General features: G+C 39.8%; 1 protein-coding gene across 3 annotated transcripts; it reads left to right on the top strand.

Moving 5' to 3' along the window:
* The first annotated feature begins 93 nt into the window (after positions 1–93).
* Positions 94–20,823, top strand: LOC135104071 (F-box only protein 27-like). Of its 3 annotated transcripts, none has more exons than XM_064010972.1 (7): positions 94–372; positions 9,170–9,236; positions 9,517–9,661; positions 10,688–10,839; positions 13,805–14,030; positions 18,381–18,513; positions 18,846–20,823. In XM_064010972.1, the coding sequence occupies exons 1-7, from the start codon at positions 244–246 to the stop codon at positions 18,975–18,977; spliced, it is 984 nt and encodes a 327-aa protein (XP_063867042.1). In that variant the 5' UTR covers positions 94–243; the 3' UTR covers positions 18,978–20,823. The 3 variants fall into 3 exon arrangements, with proteins under 3 accessions (XP_063867042.1, XP_063867045.1, XP_063867043.1); XM_064010975.1 differs by lacking the exon at positions 94–372 and adding an exon at positions 385–544; XM_064010973.1 differs by lacking the exon at positions 94–372 and adding an exon at positions 604–1,246.
* Positions 20,824–21,277: the final 454 nt, after the last annotated feature.

Genomic DNA, 21,277 nt, shown 5'->3' with positions numbered 1-21,277 from the left:
CTGCCAAGCGCAACACGGGAAAGGTTATCGTACCGCGAGCATTCCTAGTTTCATAGGTTACTACCAAGGAACGTGTAAGATTATGTAGAATCCTTGGTTACGACTGCGAAATGTATTATGTACTATTAATGGTTAACGAAGAAAAGTTATTAAATATAATGGAACTTGAGATTATTCGAAGTGTTTTGCCTGTTAAATGAAATTAGCACTGTTCTTGTCAAATGCAATATCTTTTCCTCCACAATGTTTGGGTCATCAATGCATAGTGCAAAACTTAACATAATATACACCATAACGATGAAAAAAGAGCTAAACCAGAGAACTATTGTGCCAAAAGGTACATTTAATAAAATATCGGGAAAATATTGCCTGGTAAGCTATAGAAAACTGGTAATTGGCAAGTGTGTGTAACTGAATGCGAGAGAGAGAGATTTAGAGCTACAGAGCACCCGCACGGAAAAAGAATTTCTGCGGATGCTCTCGGCTCTCCTAGGTATTATATCTAGTGATCAAAGGCCGATCTTTGTGCAGAAAGACAACCATGGTGAGTCAGTATCATATTACTGTAACAGTGAGTGATATGGCGGTGGGGCCTCATCCCGTGTCATCCTTGCTTCCTTGTCGCCTAGCTATTATTCACGCCCACCTCTCTTAGCCACAGAATGAAAGACCCACATTTTCTATGTTTTGCTTTCAATAGACTCAGTACAGTGGAAATATGAGATGATACACACTGCCACCACTACAAACTTTAGGTCTTTTCAAGCCACAAAGGTGATGACCAAGGTGGCGTAATATGATGAAATCAAACTGGCCCCTCTCACACCTGACCTTGCCTGATTGTTAATTTACATGCAGACCAGTATTTTCTACTGAAACTACTATCTCCTCTATAATGAATGACTTATTGGAAATGATGGATGAGGATAAATGTGCAGTACTAGTTCTTTTAGATCTTAGTGCAGCTTTTGTTACTGTGGTCTTTGATTTGCTTGTGAAAGATTTGAGGGGCACTGGAGGTGTATATTATGCAGTGAAATACTTAGAAAGCTTTTTTACAAAACAGGAGCTATTGTGTGCAAAACGGAAAATGTTTCTTTTTTTTTCTTTTTCATATGAGTGTTGAGAGGGAGATTAATTACAAAAGAAAGTGTGCTTGGCCCTATCTTATTCTGTATCTACACAGTTGGTTTATCAAACTATTACAGTGACAGGTATGATTGCAGTTTCCCTCAATAAACCGCACGTAAGTATGAAGTGTCTCACGGTCTATATCACACTGCTAGGAGCATTTCTAACCCCATATTACCCTGTCGCAAACGAATAATAAGGTCGGGATGGAATTTCAAAAATTTACCTCTGTTTTTAGCTGGGATCCAGTCATTGAAAGGATAGTGAGTGTGATCGTGTGTTTGTTATCAATGCTGGAGTGTGTTCGTGTGTTTGTTATCAATGCTGCGCAGACGCTCTAGGAGCGGTTAGGTTAGGATAGGTTAGGTTAGGATAGGTAAGGTTAGGTTAGGTTAGGTTACCTTAGCTTTCTGGTTGTGTTCAAATATACTAATGGTGGGGGTTCAAGGGGGCACAGCCCCCTGGTTATAATAGGTTTTTGGTTTGCTACAGTTAGGAAATTTTCTTGACTTCTAGGGAAATTTCCCTACATTTTCAGTGTAAATATCACTCGTATGTGGTTCCCCCCCAAAAAAAAAGCTGGTTCCCCACAGGCCCCCAAGCTTGCTGGAGGGGTTGGTGGGGGTGTGAGTAGAGATTGGGGATATTGGGTGAAACTGCAAATTTACCAAAAAAATTACTTTTGTTTATTTTTTATAGTCATAACAAACCCATAAATTAGAGAAGTTGCTAGCAAAAAATATTTATAAATGATCAAATTAATAAAAGAAAAATCTGATGATTCTGGGTAAGAAAATGAATGAGAAGTAGTGCTGTAAAATTTCATTTAAAATATTACAAATTTTATGGAAATTATTTTTCTCTCTTTTTTTTTCATATATTGTCCTGAAAATCTCAACACGTGTAAGTAGGTGTCATAGCTTTCATCTGTTAAAGTTTCATGTAAATTAAAGGAGTATTTCATTTTCTACCAAAAAATTATGAATTATAAGCAGCTGAAATTAAATTAAAAGAAAACAGAATTCATGGTTGTCTGAAAGAAAGATAATCTTGTTGCAATTAATATGACTATAAATGGTAATGAAATTCATATTGTTGAAAGTGCTTATGATTTGGTAGTGTTGTTAGATTCCAACTTTGAAATGCCAGATATATGATGTTAGGACTGCTGGATGTCATCTTAGAAATATTGCATTTATCAAGAAGTACCTGGATGAGGATTCATTCATGAAATTGGTGATTAACAATGTTGTATCAAGAGTGGACTACTGCAGCTCTGTCTGTTATAATCTGCCAAGGCTCCAATTGAGGAAGTTACAGAAGATAACTCCACTTTGGAAGTTAAATAGTCAAAGAATTTCTTATAGTCAGAGGAGTTAGGTGAGAGATAAACTTAGTTTGACAGTGACTCTGTAGTCATAGCCAGATGGTGGAAAACTCATAAGATTCAAGAGTGTGGGCACAAGAGCAGGTTAAGTCGTTGCGCACATAAACACAACATCCAGCTTTGGATCGAAAATGAGGATAGAGAAAGTAGGAGGGAACAGAAAAGGGGCTACTGTCAGTTGCCTCAGACACCTGAGTTTCAGTGAGGAAAAGAAGATGAGGTTTAGAAGAGGAGAGGTGGTGTTCTACAAATTGAAAATTAGATCTTACACTGCGAATGTTGCAGAAGTTAATGAAGAAAAGTTGAGGGGGGTGTCAAGACACTTAGGGTCATTGTCAGAAGGGCAGTCCGGCCTGGGGACATTTGTGATCCCCTCCCCAGATGGGGACTCTGAGGGTGGTGTAGGAGTCACCATGATAATTTTGAAATTTTGAGTGAAGGGTGTGTGTTATTAGGTGCTTGTAGTTTTGTATGGAGGAAGAGAGTTATCTTTAGAGGGCAGGCTGTGACTGCCCCCTTGTGTTGTGAGACACAAAGGGAAACTTTCAGTAAGGTCACAGCTGGGTTTAATGATAAGTTCACAGCATCCCCTGATCCAGTGCTTTAGACCTCACTGGGAGTAATTATTGTTTTGGCAGGTGCCTACTGCCTCCTCCTTGACCATGAACTGAGTATGAATCCAAAGCTTTCAGTCTTTGGAAGTAATTCAGGTGTTCCATGCCTTGAATGTTCTTTGTCCATCATCTCTGAATAGACTCCAGTAGCCTTAGATCTGTAATATATCCCAAACTCCACAGAGATGAGCAGTATTCCAGTAGCGGCTGTAGGTGAGTTATATAAATAGGAATGAAAAAAGATGCCTTGTGATTAATAGAAGATTTAAGTAAGTTTTGAGCCATGCCACCTGCTTTCTGAACAATATTAGCTATATGCTGATGAAATTTCAGAGATGAATCAATAATTATTCAGGATGATCAGGAACCTCTTGAACATATACAGCAGAAAATGCTGCAGCAAGAATATTGGCCATGCCCTCAACATCTATAAGAACATCTCCGTTCCTTGAGTCTTAGGTCAGGGTTCCTAGTGAACGGACGTGTTTAGTGAGCAGTGACATGACGCTAATATAGCTGGCTAGTGTAGACATGGCGCCTTGTGTTGCTTAGTCGTCTGGTTGTGTTACTTCTCCTGTTCTCGAGGACTTCATTGCAAAGGTCTCAGAGGTGGAGGCTGAGTTCCATTGAAGGATCTCGGAGGTGCAGGCTGAGTTTCATGAGAGGATCTCAGACCTGCAGGCTGAGTTCTGTGAGAGGATCTCAGCACCTGTGGGAGGGTCGTGCCCCACTGTCACCCTGCCTAGTAAGGTGACGGAGGAGCAGTGGTCAGTTGTGTGCAGGGGAGCCAAGAGGCTGAAGGTCCTCAGGGTGCCTTGTGTGGAGACGAAGAATCCCTTCAGTGTGCTGGAGGAAGTGAAAGAGGAAGAGGTGGACATGGCGGGAGAAGATAGGAAGGAGGGGGCAGATGCAGTTACCATGCCCCAAGGTAGAGTGCTTGTGCTTGGTGATAGTCAAGTTAGGCACTTAGATAGTGTGTTTTGTGCCAGAGATAGGAAGCATAGGTCGAGGGTGTGTTTGCCAGGGGCTGGGATAGGGAAGGTAGCTGATAGGTTAGACATGTGCTTGGAAAAAGATGGGACCAAGCCCATTGTTTTTCTCAGCACAGGAGGGAATGACCTTGGTAAGGTCAGGAGTGAGGAACTCTTCGGGAGGTTTCGACAGGCTTTGGATAGGATTAGGGACAAGGGAGGGATCCCTGTGGTGTGTGGTGTCTTGCCGAGGAGGGGAGTTGGTGCTGAGTGGCTGTCCAGGGATATTACAGTGAATTGCAGGCTTGTGAATCATTGTAAAAGTAATGGATGAACGTTCATCGACAACTGGGACCTCTTCTATGGTAGGGATACCTTGTACGCCCAGGATGTAGTGCATTTATTGCACTATGGTGCTCGTGTTTTGGCCGGAACACTCGAGCAAGAGGTAACTGCACTCCAGTGCTTTTTTTGTTAGTCAAGAGGGAAGAAGGGGTTGTGAGTTCAAAATGAAAGACAAATTAGTTAAATTTGGAAAGGTAACTAGCTCAGGGAAGGTGAAAATAGCTTAAGTGTTTACTACACAAACTGTAGAAGTATTTTAAATAAAATAGACTTGCTTAGAGGAATTGCGGGTGTAGAGAACCTTGATATCATTGCTTTAACAGAAACTTGGTTAGATGTGTCAGGAAAAGTATTTAATCCAGAGGTTAAGATAGATGGTTATACACTGTTCTATAAAGATAGGGAAAACAGGAGAGGAGGAGGCGTTGCATTATACGTTAGAGACACATTGCAGTGTTGTATTAACAGTAGAATTAAAACAGATAGCAAAACTGAGTCTATATGGGTAGATATTAAGGAAGTACCACAGTCAGTAGTACTGGGAGTAGTGTACAGGCCACCAACCAGTACAAAGGAAATTAACACCACTGTAGCAGGAAATAAATAGAGCAGGGAGGTACAGTCAGGTATGTGTGGTAGATTTTAATTTTAGAAATATTGACTGGAGCCTGATGGTGGGTAACAAGGAAGCAGAGGAATTTCTTAAGGCAATTCAGGATAATTTTTTAAAACAGGTAGTCATAGAACCCACAAGAAGGAACAATATTCTAGGAAGCAGTCATGCAGGTAGAGGTTGGAGGACAGCTAGGTAACAGTGACCATTGGGAAATTAGGTACAATTTAAAATGGGAAGAAACTTTTAGAAGCAAAAACATTAGTAAAATACCTGACTTTAGGAGAGCAGATTTTGAGGAATTAAAAAGGTACCTCCAAGGAGTTGACTGGCAATGGATGCAGGGTGAGGTCAAGTCTGGGATGGAGTTGAGAGAGATAAAGCAAGATGAGAGAAGTGAGGTGAGGTGTGAGGGTGTAGGACAAGAGGAGGGAAGATGTGTCCGGAAGGGGCAGAGGAGAGACAGAGAAGGAGATAGGTGTGAGTATGTTGGAGGGTCAGGTCATGCTGAAATGGGAGAGGTCGAGGCAAGTATATGAGGGAGTGGAGAGGATGGTAGGGGCCAAGATGAGGGGATTAAGTGAAGTAAGTGTAGATGAGCTGTATAAATATTTCGTAGATAAAGTGCATACAGGTCAGTTAGCAAATATCCCGTATAGAGCAATAAGATCACAGAAAAATTATCCTAAATGGATGACTGCTAGGTTAAAACATTATATAGGGCGAAAGAGAAGTATATATAAGAGATTAAGGGCAGATGAAGAAGTTTTAAGGCCACAATATAATGAATTAGTCAGAACAGTCAGGAGGTTAACAAGGAAAGCTAAGGGCAATTATGAATTAAAGGTAGCCAGCCAGGCAAAGACGGACCCCAAGGGATTTTATCAGGTATACAGGACGAAGAATAAGGATACTATAGGTCCATTAAAGGCAGCTGATGGGGAGCTGGTTAGTTCTGGGGAGGAGATTAGTAAAATTCTGAATGAGCATTTTTTAACTGTCTTCACTCAGGAAAACATGCAGGAAATGCCAAATAGTGAACAGATGTTTAGAGCAGATAAGAATGAGAAGCTGACAAATATTTCCATAACTAAGGAGATAGTGAAACAGGAGATAGATAGGCTAAAAAAGTTCAAGACACCAGGACCAGATGAAATATATCCCAGAGTACTTAAGGAACGCAAAGAGGTTATTAATGAGCTGTTAGTTTCTGTCTTTAGGAAATCACTTGAGTCAGGTGAGGTATCAGTAATGTGGAGGGAGGCTAGTGTAGTACCCATCTTTAAGAAAGGAGATAAAATCTTAGCGTTTAATTATAGACCTGTCAGCTTAACTTCTTTTGTGGGTAAAATATTGGAGTCAGTAATAGCGAGGAACATTAGGGAACATTTAGACGAACATAACTTGATAAATCAGTCACAGCATGGCTTCATGAAGGGGAAGTCTTGCCTGACTTCCTGAAAACTTGTTAACTTTTTACAGTAAAGCACATGAGGCAGTAGATAATAGTGATAGTTATGACATTTTATATCTGGACTTTAGTAAAGCATTTGACAAGGTTAGGTTTGAAAAAGGTTAGGGCACACAGGATAGATGGGAAGGTGTTTGGCTGGATAAGGTCATGGCATAGTGACAGGTGGCAAAGAGTTGTAATAAACAACTCTAAATCCGAGTGGGGTAATGTAATTAGTGGGGTGCCACAGGAATCAGTATTAGGACCATTGTTGCTTTTAATATATATCAGTGACTTGGATAGTGGAATTAGTAGTGATGTTAGTAAATTTGTGGATGACACAAAGATAGGTAGATTAATTAGGTCAGAATCAGATGCCATCGCCTTGCAGGCAGATTTAGATAGGATGAATGAATGGACAGACAGATGGCAAATGCAGTTTAATATTGGCAAATGCAGTTTAATATCAACAAATGCAAAGTACTTAGCGTAGGTAGAGGAAACCCATGCAGTAGGTACATATTAAACAATGAAACTCTGGTAGGTACATGGTATGAGAAAGATTTAGGAGTTATAGTTAGCTTTGAACTCTGTCTAGGAAAACAATGCATAGATGCCAGAAACAGGGCAAATAGAGTGTTAGGATTAATTTTTAGGAGTGTTAAAAGTAGAAGGCCGGAGGTAATATTAAAGTTATATTTGGCGCTGGTCAGACCTCATCTTGACTACGCTGTGCAGTTCTGGTTCCTACATTACAGGAAAGATATAGGTCTATTGGAATCAGTACAGAGGAAAATGACTAAAAGGATACAGGGGGTGATGAGTGTTCCTTACGAGGCGAGATTGAAGCTGTTAAATTTACATTCTTTAGAGAGACGTAGGTTAAGAGGGGACCTGATATAAGTCTTCAAGTGGTATAAGGGTTATAACAAGGTATAAGATCAGCAACCAGGGTAAAACATGAAATAATGGGTTCAAGCTTGAAAAATTTAGGTTTAGGAAAGAGACAGGAAGAAATTGGTTCTCAAATAGAGTGGTAGATGAGTGGAACGGACTCAGTAATCATGTTGTTAGTGCTAGGACATTAGGGAGCTTTAAGAAAAGATTAGACAGGTTTATGGACAGGGATGATAGGTGGAAATAGGTAGCTGTATTTCATACAGGGACTGCCATGTATAAGCCTGGTGGCTTCTTGCAGCTTCCCTTATTTCTTATGTTCTTATGTTCCATCACCAAACTTAAGTGGACCCAGCCAAGGTTTACCTACCTCCTTATGGCATACATGTGAATGGAATATTTTTATGTTGTGTGAGAGACTATCAACCATGGAAGCTTCATACTCTGCCTGTTTCTTAGTGACAACATTTCCAAATTGATGATTAATATCTAGACAGAGTCTTAATGCAGCAGTACCCTCCTTAGAGTTTCTGCCTAATCAAGAATGGAGTAACTTATATTGTGCACATGATAACTCTCACCTCTTCCTCAGTAATCATGGGGTCGGGCATTTCATTAAGAGGATTTTGAATCTGCCTTTATTTCAGTGCAGAGGACATATTTATCAATCAAAGGCATCAGGACATTGTAGAAATGAGAGAACATGTCATCCACATTGAGGTGAAAAAATTCATAATCCCAGTCAGTAGTAGACAGATGACTTACTGTATTTACCTTATGACAAAGTCTGCATCAGGTTGAGTCCCTAGAACCTAAAATTACCTGAGAGATATAACACATCCCTCTTATAACATTTCTCTCTCTCTCTCTCTCTCTCTCTCTCTCTCTCTCTCTCTCTCTCTCTCTCTCTCTCTCTCTCTCTCTCTCTCTCTCTCTCTCTCTCTCTCTCTCTCTCTCTCTCTCTCTCTCTCTCTCTCTCTCTCTCTCTCTCTCTCTCTCTCTCTCTCTCTCTCTCTCTCTCTCTCTCTCTCTCTCTCTCTTCTGAAAAGCATTGGCTTATAAAAAGGCTGACCTATATTCTGTATTTTTATGTTAAAATGTCTGTAATTCTAGAGTTATTCATAAAGGCATCGCACACATTGCAAGGAGTGTCATAATAAATATTTCAAATGCTTCATCATCATCACCAGTCACCATGATGAATGCGGGGCCCCATGAATCCAACCTGTTTGGGTTGTCAGCTCATTGATTTGGACCCTGTTGCATCAACCTCCTCCCCCCTAAGAACACTAATCTTTACCTCCCTCCCACACCCACCCTTAAGGATAGAGGCACTTCTCCCCCCACCTGATATTTACATTTTAGGTATATACAAAGAATGGAAGAGAATAGACCAGTAATAAGGCCAGGAAAGGATTGTAGGCAATTACCTAACACCAGGCCTAACAGACTTGGGGACCTAATGGGAAAGCAGGCTTTTTAGATGGGGAATGCAAAAATGAGTTAAATTTGGCCTTTGAGAAAAGTCTACAAAAATTTTTTTCATAAATTTTTGGGCTGGTAGAGCATATATGATTAAAATATAGGTACCCAAACCTAACCTAACCTAGTGTGGGGCTGTGTCTCCCCTTGATCACCATAACTTAACCCAACAATAGGGCAACCCCCATCCCCCCTTTATCCCCACTAACATAACCTATCCATTTCATTTGCACTTATTTTTGTTTATTCTATAATGTTTTTTTTTTCGCATTCTAGGCCACACAGAACACACTAGACTGGGAGGTGTCAGAAGATTTATGCAGTCAGAAGCCAGAGATATGCAGTAAGGAACTACAAGTGCCTCTGTGAAGACCATTATGAGTAGAGATGCCAGAAAGCTCAGATTTGTTGCAGATAATCACAAAGATTATTTCAAGTTGTTGTATTCAATTTAATGGCATCTGTTGTTCTAAACTGGTAATATTGGATCAATTTTCATTAAATAAATTTTGTACTGTGATGTAACAATAAATAGCAAGTAATAGTTACACAAAAAAAAACAGTTTGTGTTTAAAATATGAGATCACATCTGATCAAACTCTTACATGTACTTTCCATTCTAGGCAATGACTTGACTCTCCTTTTACCAACTGAGATGTGTGAAGAGATATTCCTTTATGTGCCAGCTATTGATCTTGTTGTGTCAGTTTCAAGAGTCTGTAAGAATTGGTACGATATCTTAAGAAGCAGGAACTTTTGGTTTCAAAAGTAAGTCTTTTTATCTTAGAGTTACTGCCATATTATATGGTTAATAAGAATACATGCAATTAATGCACTGCACTGTCTTTCTTTAGAAGTTTACATATGTTTTGATTTCACAATACTAATTGCTCAAAATGTAAAGTATATAGTGTATACATACACCTTATGTCTCAGCTCATAAGACAAAGTGTTCTGTCTAAAAGAATCTCTTATAACTAAGGTCTGTCTTATATACCGAAAATAGAATGCAAATGCTGTTGTTCCACTCCTGCCTTTGTTCATAGATTCCTGCCTCATATCCTATTTGTATTTTGCTGAGCAACAGTGCACCTTGGCTCCACAATAATTTTCCAGTTAGTGCTCATGATAAGGGTGTCCTTGGGTACACGAACAAGTAACATTGTAATGAATTATGAGACACAAAAAGGACATGATTTATCACACATTAAAATCTTATTCTTGTTGTTGCATTTGGTGGAAGTACACTGCTCAAAATTTAAAAGAATATCATATGTTTTTTTTACCTGAAATTGAATGTTAGGAAAGTTATAAAAAAATGTTGCCAACAATATATGCCATTGCCAAACTAGAGAAGAACAATTATGTGAATGTAGACGTACTTAAACAAGGAACAGCACCATTTTTTTTTTTAATCTTGGGAATAAGTAAAGTAAGCTTTCATCTGAAAGGCAACTGTAAATTATGTTAAATTTATTACATTATATTGGTGTGATTATAATGTCATCAGAGTACCAAGCAACCTGGAAAACCATGATTCATTGGTTGTGGCTGTAGGCAAGTCTTTTCTCCTCAATCTTATGAGCTTTTACTAAATACAGGTTTCATTCAAACCATTAAGGTAGGTTGTTTGATATATTGAGGTTCTTGAAAATTTGAGATTGTCTCATATAACCAATTGCCTTATAAGCTGAGACATGTGGTATTCACAACTCATACTAGAAATATTTATCAGTCTTCATATTATCATAACCATACATAAGTTGTTAATTTAAAATTTATTGTTGACAATAGAGTTAAGAGAGAGGGGTTCCAGCTCTCTGCTGTTACTGAGAAGAGACTCGCTGAGGAAAAGGATTTGGGCAAGGCATTGCTCATTCTGCAAGGTCTCAGTTGCCATCTTTTGGGAGTAAATACTAACCTTATACAAAATCCCAGTGGCCAAGGTAAGAGATCTTTTTGTATCCTTGCCTTTTTGCTCCCATCTGTTGGCAGATTGTATTATCTGCTACATTTGTTGTGACAGAAGTTGTGGAAATTAAACAGTAATGAGGATAAGCTATATTACTAAACAGTGCTTTCTCTGCCCCTCTTTCTATCTTGCTTTTCATAGCATTAAATTCAAATGTGGGCTATCTCTTTGTAACATGAAATGGTTGATAATCTCACTTAAAAAAAAATGAAAATTTTAAAACTTGTGTGTCAAAAGTTATTACCAAGAGGTGGAGTGGCCCTGGTGTGATGATGAGTCTACAGGCCATGTCTTTTTTCCTCAAAGCTACAAGTTTTTTGTGACTACTGCACAGTCTCTATTATTTTCTATAAAGGTCTTTTGTGTTATGAGTGGATGCCATGTTATGGTGCCAATTATTGTCACATTTAAAAAAAAAGTAAATAAATGAAAATGAAAAAAAAAAAGACAAATAAACAGAAACAGAATAAGTGTGTTCAGCTACTCATGGTGGTGAGAAGTAAAGGAAATAGCAAGTTTTCTGCTATTTAATGTATTTTTGGCTACCTTGATCGAGTCATGCTTTGTCCGACCGCCGTTCACCCGCGCTTGTTGACCAAGCAGCTGATAGCAGGCAGCCAGGACAATCCCTTTAGGGGGACGACAGGGTAGCGGGCAAAGCCAGCACTACTCACACCTACCATCTTCAATGGCACAGGTGATGCGAAACCTACCTGCCGAGGTCGCCCCCGACAGGATTCCAGTTCTGAGGACGCCACCCTCAGCCAGGCGGTTGGCTACCTGAGCTACTAGGCCTGCCGCAGCACGAAACACCAATTCGCAGACTACAAACTCTGCTAGGACGCCCTTGGTCCTCAGGACGAACACAGAGGCTCTATGCCCACCCCTTGGACCCAGGGGGGACTGGTACCGCATCCGCACCGTGTACCCCATTATCAAAGCCATGAACCCGCTGGTATTTGAAGGAAGGAAGAACACTACCCCTCACCAGCGTGCCGTCATCCCGGAAATGCCAGAGTGACTACCGCTGTCGAGGGTAAGTGGGTTTGACCACTGACTCGGCAAATCACCCTGACAGCCCCCCACCCCAACAAGATAGAGAACTCGAAGGAGCAGAAGGACTCCGGATCAGTGAAGCTGTTCTGGGCTCCGAAGCCTGGCGGAACCCCATTACTCTATGAACGTCTATGAGAAGGGAGGATGGAATATTTGTCCAACTCCCCGCCTCACATTCATCTCGTGGGGAAGCACTTTAGCCATAGGCCCAATCCTTCAGGCTTGTTCCTACGTTTCCAGCGGGCGCCACTAGGAGGCAGACTTCCCCAGTAACTAAGTCTCAAGGAGGTTTTTCACGTCACTCGGGGAGTCACAGCATGACACCATCCCGGGACCTCCAGGAGTCATAGTTACTCCCGCCATATATATATATATATATATATATATATATATATATATATATATATATATATATATATATATATATATATATATATATAAAATCCCTCTTATCCAGCATCAATGGGACCGCCGACATGCCGGATACTTGAATAGAAGTGAAATTATGTCCACAATCACCACCCTACACTCACGCATCTTACCATAACAAAGATCAGCTGATCTTAATCAGCAGCTGATCTGATCAGCTGCTTAAGTGTAAGCACAACACGCTTCCTCTTTTCTACAACTTTAGGCATGATGAAGGCGTCAGGCGATAAACAGTGCACACGCGGGACTGAGTCACTGAATAAACACAGTGCAGTGGGCCACGGGTGGTGCGAAGCAGTGCGCTCTGGTGGCAAGGGGACAAAGTATGCCTTGCGTGGGAATTTTAATTGATTTTATGAGTACACATTGATTTTTTATTGATTTTAAGGCTCGGGGAAAAATGTGCCGGATACTTGAAGCTGCCGGATACTCGAATGCCGGATGAGAGGGATTTTACTGTATATATATATATATATATATATATATATATATATATAAGAGAGAGATAAGTCTTGTCACTACCATAACCAGCACATTGTCTTGTAGGTCTGGTTGACCATGGTCATCCTCTGCCCTCACTTCCTCACCAGATTCTCACAGTGGCCTGCAGGGTGGGTTGATACACAATGGGGATGTCTATGTGGGCCAGTAAAAGGAGGCGACACAAGTCTGCTTTCTATAGCAACTGGCAGCATTGTTCTTATCAGCTTTCTCTTCCTCCACCATTTTCTCAGTTCTGCTTGTCTTCCTTTTTCCTTATAACTATCCTACTTATTCCTAGTGGTCCTCAGCCTGTTTCCATTAAAAACAACACATAATACTTCCATCAATGAACATTGAGTATAGACTCTCCCTAGTTTAGTGTGAAATGTGAAATTTGAACAGGAGAGGTGGAGGAAAATTTTCTATAAAAATTAATGCAATTTCTATTTTTAAAAAATCACATTACATTATCACTAAATTAAAATACCACATTTGTAGGTCAAAATTAAGAAATTTGTATACAATTTTTTATACATTTTGTGTGTTTACATGGTATTTACTACACTTGCAGCATTTAAATTAGGCAATTATTAATGAAGATTTGTTGATGAAATAGTTTGATTCTTGATTTAAACCAGCACTTTCTTTATCTCTGTCTGATTCTATGATTGATCGGAGGATTTCCAAAATTTTTACCAGCAACAGATTGAGTTACCAAAATTAAAAACTAAAAATATCTAGTCGTACTGCACTTAGCATAAACAGTAGATAGAAATTTGTGATCCTGCAGTTGAAAGGAGGACCTATGTTGTGCTTTCTACTTAACTTTAAGAGTAGATGAAAACTAGCCATATTGTGGAGTATATATGTGCATATATATATATATATATATATATATATATATATATATATATATATATATATATATATATATATATATATATATATATAGAACTTATCTTTCTTTTTAGATGGATTGAATAAATGGCATGTTAAGCATGGTGGAAATGGACTAGATGTGGAAAATGCACCCGTTGGTTCCAATCTCATCCCTGAAGAGGCAGGTCTGCCCACACAGCACTGCTTTGTGTCCTCCTTTACACCATGCACCCGTACACAGATGATCAAACTTGAGAATCACAAGCTTCAACCTTGGATGATAGACATCCTTCAACCCAAAATTAAGGTTTCAGAATGGTTAGTAAAAAGTCCAGAGTTTATAAAACAACTAGTTCTAAAACTTGTGGCTCTGATGCTTCATTAGGAAGAATGATACAGAGTGGCTTAGATGGAGCAAGAAAGGACACATGCCCCTCAATGAGAATCAACTACTTTACCACTGGTGGTGACTGCTGTATACAGATGCTCCCTGACGTACGAATGTGTTTTTCCCGACTGCAGTTTGTAAGTCATTATATTAGTAAGTCATATTATCTAAAAAATTTGGATGTCTTGTGTTTTGTACTTACTTTCTTCCAAAGCCAAAGCATAAAACTCGAAGATTACAAAATTTGGGGTATTAAAAACACTAAAATATGCTTGTTTATGCTAGCCATACAACTTACCTCTGTGTGAGTGTTTGTTTTCCCCTCACATCTTATGTCTTGATCTTGATCTTGATGGTACAGGTGGCTCGGAATCACTCCTAAGCCAGGCCTTTGGATCGACAACTCCTGTAGAAGGGAAACAAAGAGAAACGAACAGCATCCTCTACACTAATTGTTTTTACATCTGGCATGCTGCATTCTCTCCAGAAACTTTCACTGCCTCAGTCATCTTCTCTACACAGTCCCAGCAACAACACTATCCACTCCTTTCCTGTCTTCTCCACTCTTTCATTCCTATCATGGCCTAACTCAGTCAGTATCACTTGCATCATGTCATTCCTGTCTTTGGCATACTTCATACATTCCAGCACCACATGTTCCACCGTCTCATCCTCTCCCATGTCACACATCCGGCACATTATGCTGCGGGACTCAGACCATCTATAATTCCTTGCATTCACATCCATACACTGTGCCCTCACTCAGAAGAGAAGATCACTGCCCAGGGTTCCATCATACCACCTTTCATATCTCGGGGCCCCTTTCTCCTTGTACCAATCCAGGGTCTTCTTTCTTTCCATCTCATTCTTCCATTCATTCAGTCCCACATATTTCACTTCTTTGTCTATCTCATTCTTCCATTTTCTCACATCCCATTCAGCTCCCACTCTGCCTCCTCATGTTACCACCCATTCACGTTCATTTTGATTCCTCCCAGCCATTCTCATCGCCCACACAACTTGTAATCCATTCCTGTCTGTCATTTTCATGCACCTCTTCCTCCATTTGCTTCCACTTTCATTCCACAGGTATACCTTCCTTGCTATTCTTGTGTCATCCATTCTCTCAAGCCTAATCTTGTACCTAAGTGTGGCTTTTGTGAGTCTTTCCCTAAAGGTGCTCCATCCCATATTACCTCTCAAGGCTTCTACTGCTGCGTACCTTAGTGCACTCAGTGCCATCCTTGCTACTCTATTCTGGCCCACTTCTAACTTATCAATTTCACTTTCATTCCATGCAATCACATCCATACCATACATTATACTTGGTACAGCCACACTCTTCCACACTTCTCTCAACACATCATACTTACTTGCTCTTATCCTTGTTGCACTTCCCATTCAACCTACCCAATGGTTTACCATACTTATCTTTTCATTTTTTTGCCTTTGCACACCCACTAGGACTCATCCACATCACTGAGCACTTGTATTTTTGCACCTGTTTCAACTCATTCTCTCCAAGTCTCCATACCACATTACTTTCATCCTCTGACCTATTCACAATCATTACCTTACTTTTTCCATTGCTAAACCCTACTCCAAAGTCTTTCCCATACCCATCCACAACATCCAACAAACTTTGAAGCTCATCTGCTGATTCACTCATAACAACTACATCATCTGCATAAAGAAGCACATATCATTTCCCACACTTACCCTTACATTCATTCTTCTCATTTTAGCTGCTAACTCCTCTGTATACAGGCTAAAAGAGGTTGGTGACAATATACAGCCTTGCCTAACTCCTCTCTCACTCTTCACCCAGTCTGTTTCTATGTTTCCTAATGCAGTGGTGCAGCAGAGTGATCTTGATCTTAATGCTGCAGGTAGCTCGGGATTGCTCCTGAGCCAGGGCTTTGGAATGGCAGCTCCTGTAGGGAAGAAAAAGAAAAAAATATTCTCCACACTACCTGTCCCTACATCTAGCACACCACATTTTCTCCAGGAACTCCTTCACTGCCTGAATAATTTTTCCATTCATCTCTATACACAGTCCCAGTAGGAGCACCATCTATTCCCTTCCTGTTTTCTCCTCCCTTTCATTCTTATTATGCCCTAACTCAGAATCATTTGCATCATCTCGTGTCTCTCTCTCATACCTCTCATACTCCTTTTGATATCAGTACTCTCCCCTGCCTTCTCCTCATGGGTACACACATGAGAGAGGCTTCTTTCCTGTCTTCTCCCAAGTCATTTTCATTATCTTGCCCAGGACTCTCGGTCTTCCACTCACCTACCCCCCAACAGACTGTTTACTCCTCCTCCCACCACTGCTAGATAATTTTCTGTCATCTCTGCTAAACTATCCTTAACACACCATGGTATTTTTCAATACTCACACCACTTTCTGTCCTGTCCATAATCTTATAATATTTCTCAGTTAGGAAATTAATTCCATTTCCTACTCGCTTCAAAATACTATCTCCAAATAGCCAAAGTATTCTCTTTAATTACCAGTTTTCAGTCTTACCTTTTACTTTTTTTGTATTTACCTCCATGTGTGTGCACAAACTCATAACCATGTTGAATTTTCCTGGGCTGTGTCTCCACTCACCTGGTCTTTGTTGTCCTACTGCTGCTCTGTCTGGCATACCTCTGTCTCCACCACCACTTCATACTCTTCTACTGTGCATGTCACATGCATGTTACTTTGTTACATTACCCTCTTTCCCTTTGGTCTTTGCTTCCTGTCCTTGGCAGTCACTCCCCTCACTCCTGTCCTGCTCTTCAGGTCCAGTCCTGGGTCCTGCTGCTGTGGTGTCGCCTCCTTTCTTCTGGCCCTGGTTGTCCAAGCTTGAGCTGGCTTCCTCGTCCTTTTCCTATCCTTTCTGTTTTCTGTGCTTCTTCCCACTTTCTCTTCTTTGCCATTGTGCCTGCCTACATTTCTTCTCATGATTCTTCCATACAGTGCTTGTATAAAGATGAAGTGCTCGCTCCACAGCAGCTTCATCAATGCCTCCCTGTGCCTGACACAAGCTGCATGGTACCAGTTGCCACATGTTTCACATGTCATTGCCTTACTTCTTGTGCAGCCTCTGTTGCACACTGTACAGTCAATATTAAGCATGGTACCTGGGCTTGTGTTGTATGAAGAAATGAAAAGGAAATTTGTTTATCACTGGCCTGGTGCTGCTCCTTTGTCTCCACTGCTGCACATGGTGATCAGCCACCCCTTCACTTCAACAGAGCCCATTTTGGCTGTCATGCTACATCTTTATCTTGCTGTTACAAGTGACTCCTGACTTTTGAGCCAGTTTCAGCCACATAGTTACATCACACCACACACAACAACTGGCCCCACAACAAACCATATCACACACAAGTCACACCACATGAAGCCACACCACAACCATCACATTTAGTCACATCTCACCCTCCACACCATGTCACACATAACACTTAACCACACCACACCACAGAGAGCACCAAGCCATACCATGGACACCAAACCACATCATGTCACTCCTCATACCAGCCACACAAGAGCCCATACTATAAATAGTCACTCAACAATTCATATCACTCCCCACCACACCACATATCACCTGTATCACAAGAACCGCTCAGCGACTCATATCATGCTGTCATACCACATAGTCTAGCATTTTTTGAGTGTGTTTTGTCCTCCCATTTGGTGTGACACAGAGGTGCAGTCATGATCTAGACGTTACAGGTGACTTAGGATTGCTCCTGAGTCGGCTCTTGTTTGTAACTGCTAAAGTTTCTAACTCGAATATTCGTAAATAGGGGAGCATCTGTATTATTGCAGTATTCCTGTACATATGTGGCATCAGAATGTTCCTGAACTCATTCTTGCATAGTGTCTCCACAATGCTGGGCTGTGGCTCCCCATGTGTCTCCTCTCTGATGGATAGTACCTGGCTAAGCCTCTGACGGTGTGACATCAGAAAAATGGGCAGCCATCCCTTCCATCATAGTTATAATTCTTTCCTCTTCTTCGTTTTTCTTCTTTCATAAGCTCTTTATCTTCCTTCAGATTCACCTTTTGAAATATTCTCAACTAAACTGCATCCCTTACATTGTGTTCTGGTGATTAACATGATACAATGAGTCTCAAATAAATGATGGCAGTATACTAATTTCATATGGAAATACTCAACAGTGACTTTTGAAAAATGCTTCCCCCAAAAGATAGTTATCATTGACTTTATATTGAACATTGTTAAAAATTTAATTCAGTGCTTCTTTACTGTTAGGGTTAGCGCCAGATTTGACTGTGCTGCACGGAGTACAATGAAAGTGAAGATTTTTGGAAGTGGAACACCTGTTAGTTACAAGCAAGACTGGTCGTCTAGCACTGATGGTGTGGAGAGGATGGAGTGGTATAAGGTGATTAAATATCATTTATCAACTAATTAATAATAATTTACTGAAGATCCTCATCATCCTAGTGGTGATAATAAATCACACATACATACCTTTATTTTTTCTTTGAATTTTTAAAATTATATCTTGCATATAAAGTTTTTCTCTCTTCTCATTTATTGACCTTCCTAAAGATATGATTAAAAAATAAGTAATCTGATAAGTTATTTCATTAATTTATCTTAAGCCTCAAGTTATCAAAATGTTCAGGCTCAAAAATGCAATTGCTGGCAACAAAGAATACTTGCTTGTTTACAATTATATTATCATAGTGAAATTGATCACTTTCACAACAGATGAGTTTGGTGGCAGATCATGTAGAAGGGCTGTGTGCAATCAAGTTCACCAATACAAGTACAGATGAACAGTTCTGGGCTGGCCATTATGGAGCAAAGACTGCAGGTTCTTCAGTGGTACTTCATGTATAAATGCTATTGTTATTTTGTTTTCTTGTTTTTATTATTATGGATATTTGATGTGATATGTATGAAAGTCAGTAAGCTAATCTTTTCTTTTGTAGAAGTTGGACACAAAATATGTGAAAACTTCAATTTAAGGATATTATCAGACAATTGTTTTGTCAGATTAACAAAGATGATATGGGTAATAAAGATATACGGGGTGTAACACGAGTTTCTGCAAATATCGAAAGAGGTGAAAGAATGTGTAATTCTAAGTACAGAATGTTCTATACACATATGCATTTTAAGGCTTTGTTTACATGTCAGAGGAGTTGAAAATGTATGGGGCTTGTAGGTTTGCTCTGCGTGTAACTGTGAGGTAACAGACAGATGGGTTGCACTTTCACAGCCTCAGAGGTGCCACTTGCTCAAATTATGAATAGTTTAATCTCATTTTTTTGCAAACTGTGGAATATTACAGTATCTTATAACAAGACAAATGATATTAAAAAAGCATGTAATTTACCAATAAGCATTACACGACAACATTATTGCGGCGATTAAAAGTACGCCTGTAAAATGCTGTGGCATCATTGAAGCGAGGGAGGAGGGGGAAGCGAGTCTGAGCGACCTTGAAAACAGCCGAGTGATGATGCCACATAGAATCTTAAAGGAGTACTTTTATCACCACAATAATGTTGTCGTGTAATGCTTATCGGTAAATTACATGCTTTTTAATACCATTTGTCTCAATATAAGATACTGTAATATTCCACAGCTTGCAAAAAATAAGATTAAATCATTCATAATTTGACCAAGTACCACCTCCGAGGCTGTGACAGTGCAACTGTCTGTCTGTCACCTCATAGCTACACGCAAAGTACACCTGCATGTCCCATACATTTTCAGCTCCTCTGATGGATAAACAAAGCCTTAAAATGCATGTGTATAGAACATTTTCTACTTAGAATTGCACACTTTCACCTCTTTCAGTATTTGCAGAAACTCGTGTTACACCATATATAATATAGATCCAGAAGCTATTCTCATTATTTCTAGTATAGCTACTTTATGGTGCTTGTGCATGTTTAAATTCTACTAGCACTTGTTCTTGAGATAAAAATGTGGCACTTATTAGAGCCACATTTTGGTCAGGTGTCCAGGCTTACTTTATGTGATCAACAAATGTAATGTAATGAGGCATGATCATCAGGAACTGGAGTACAAGCGAACAGCGCGGTTCATAGCATTTGTGTTTATGGTGCTGCAAATGTCACAGACAAATTAAAAAGTGTTATAATACCCAAATAATGTTTGTTTATCATGACATTATCATGTAGAACTAACCATGCACGAGCAGTTTAGCTACTTGTACCTTGATGGAATGCTTTTGACATCATAGTATGACCTATATGAATGGCTTCCAGGGCTTCCAAGGGTCCAAGTTCAGCCACCCCAAAATGCAGTTGATATTGTAATCACCTCTCCTATAAACAACAACAATGATTATAGCTGTATTGTATGTGCTGCCAACATTCATAGATCATACAGTAATCCCACCAATATCCGTCCTAATTCGTGAACTCCATGTCCAGGTGTTGCATTTGTATGAATACTGTATGTCCAATTAATTTTCTTTTACTGGGCATCATTACAGAAATGGTATTATACAGTATTATAGAAGTGTACAACCAATTCTAAGGCACATTTTTTCTACATTTCTGTCACAGATGCTTATTTATGAAGAATTTTTTGGACCTTTTCCCTCTGTTCCACATCTGCCACACTACACATATTAGTGTTTTCAAAGATAGTTTATATGTTTTCTGTATGTGCATGTGTATAGTGAAGCATCATAAAGAAGGAAAATGAATGTCAAATTTGTTCATTTCATGTGATAATACATCACAAAAAATCATTCTGGGCAATGCATGTGCCCCATGGTAGGAGGCAGCAGGTGAGGGAAGGGTGCAGATGTGAACATGACCAGTGGCTAGCAGGAACAGGGAAAAAATTGCAGCTTTGTAGATGTGTGGAACAACAATGGCAAGAAATTCCACTCAGTGAAATAGTAATGCAATTGTATATAGCATATCTGCAGATAGTAAAAATATATACATGCTGTGCATTGTATATGTATTTCTGTGTACACCCAGTACTCCTGAACATACAGATTGTTTATGTGGATAAACCATTTGTTTACCACAACACTAGTCACACTGGCTTGCATGTGAGAGAAGGAGAGAAAAGCCAATGTCATACTATACAGCAACAGCACTGCTGCACTGTGAAAACACACACAAACGAATAAGAGGTGTTTCATTATT

The sequence above is a fragment of the Scylla paramamosain genome, chromosome 10 (assembly GCF_035594125.1).
Source record: "Scylla paramamosain isolate STU-SP2022 chromosome 10, ASM3559412v1, whole genome shotgun sequence".
Classification (NCBI taxonomy): Eukaryota; Metazoa; Arthropoda; class Malacostraca; order Decapoda; family Portunidae; genus Scylla; species Scylla paramamosain.
The sequence above is the reverse complement of the archived record's forward strand: the minus strand, read 5'-3'. Positions and strand labels throughout refer to the sequence as shown.

Excerpts from the sequence above, each read along its gene's own strand:
- LOC135104071 (XM_064010972.1), top strand. The coding sequence starts at position 244 with ATGTTTGGGTCATCAATGCATAGTGCAAAACTTAACATAATATACACC. Across the intron at positions 14,031-18,380 it reads AAAATTAAGGTTTCAGAATG|GGTTAGCGCCAGATTTGACT; the intron begins GTTAGTAAAAAG and ends CTTTACTGTTAG. Across the intron at positions 18,514-18,845 it reads AGAGGATGGAGTGGTATAAG|ATGAGTTTGGTGGCAGATCA; the intron begins GTGATTAAATAT and ends CTTTCACAACAG.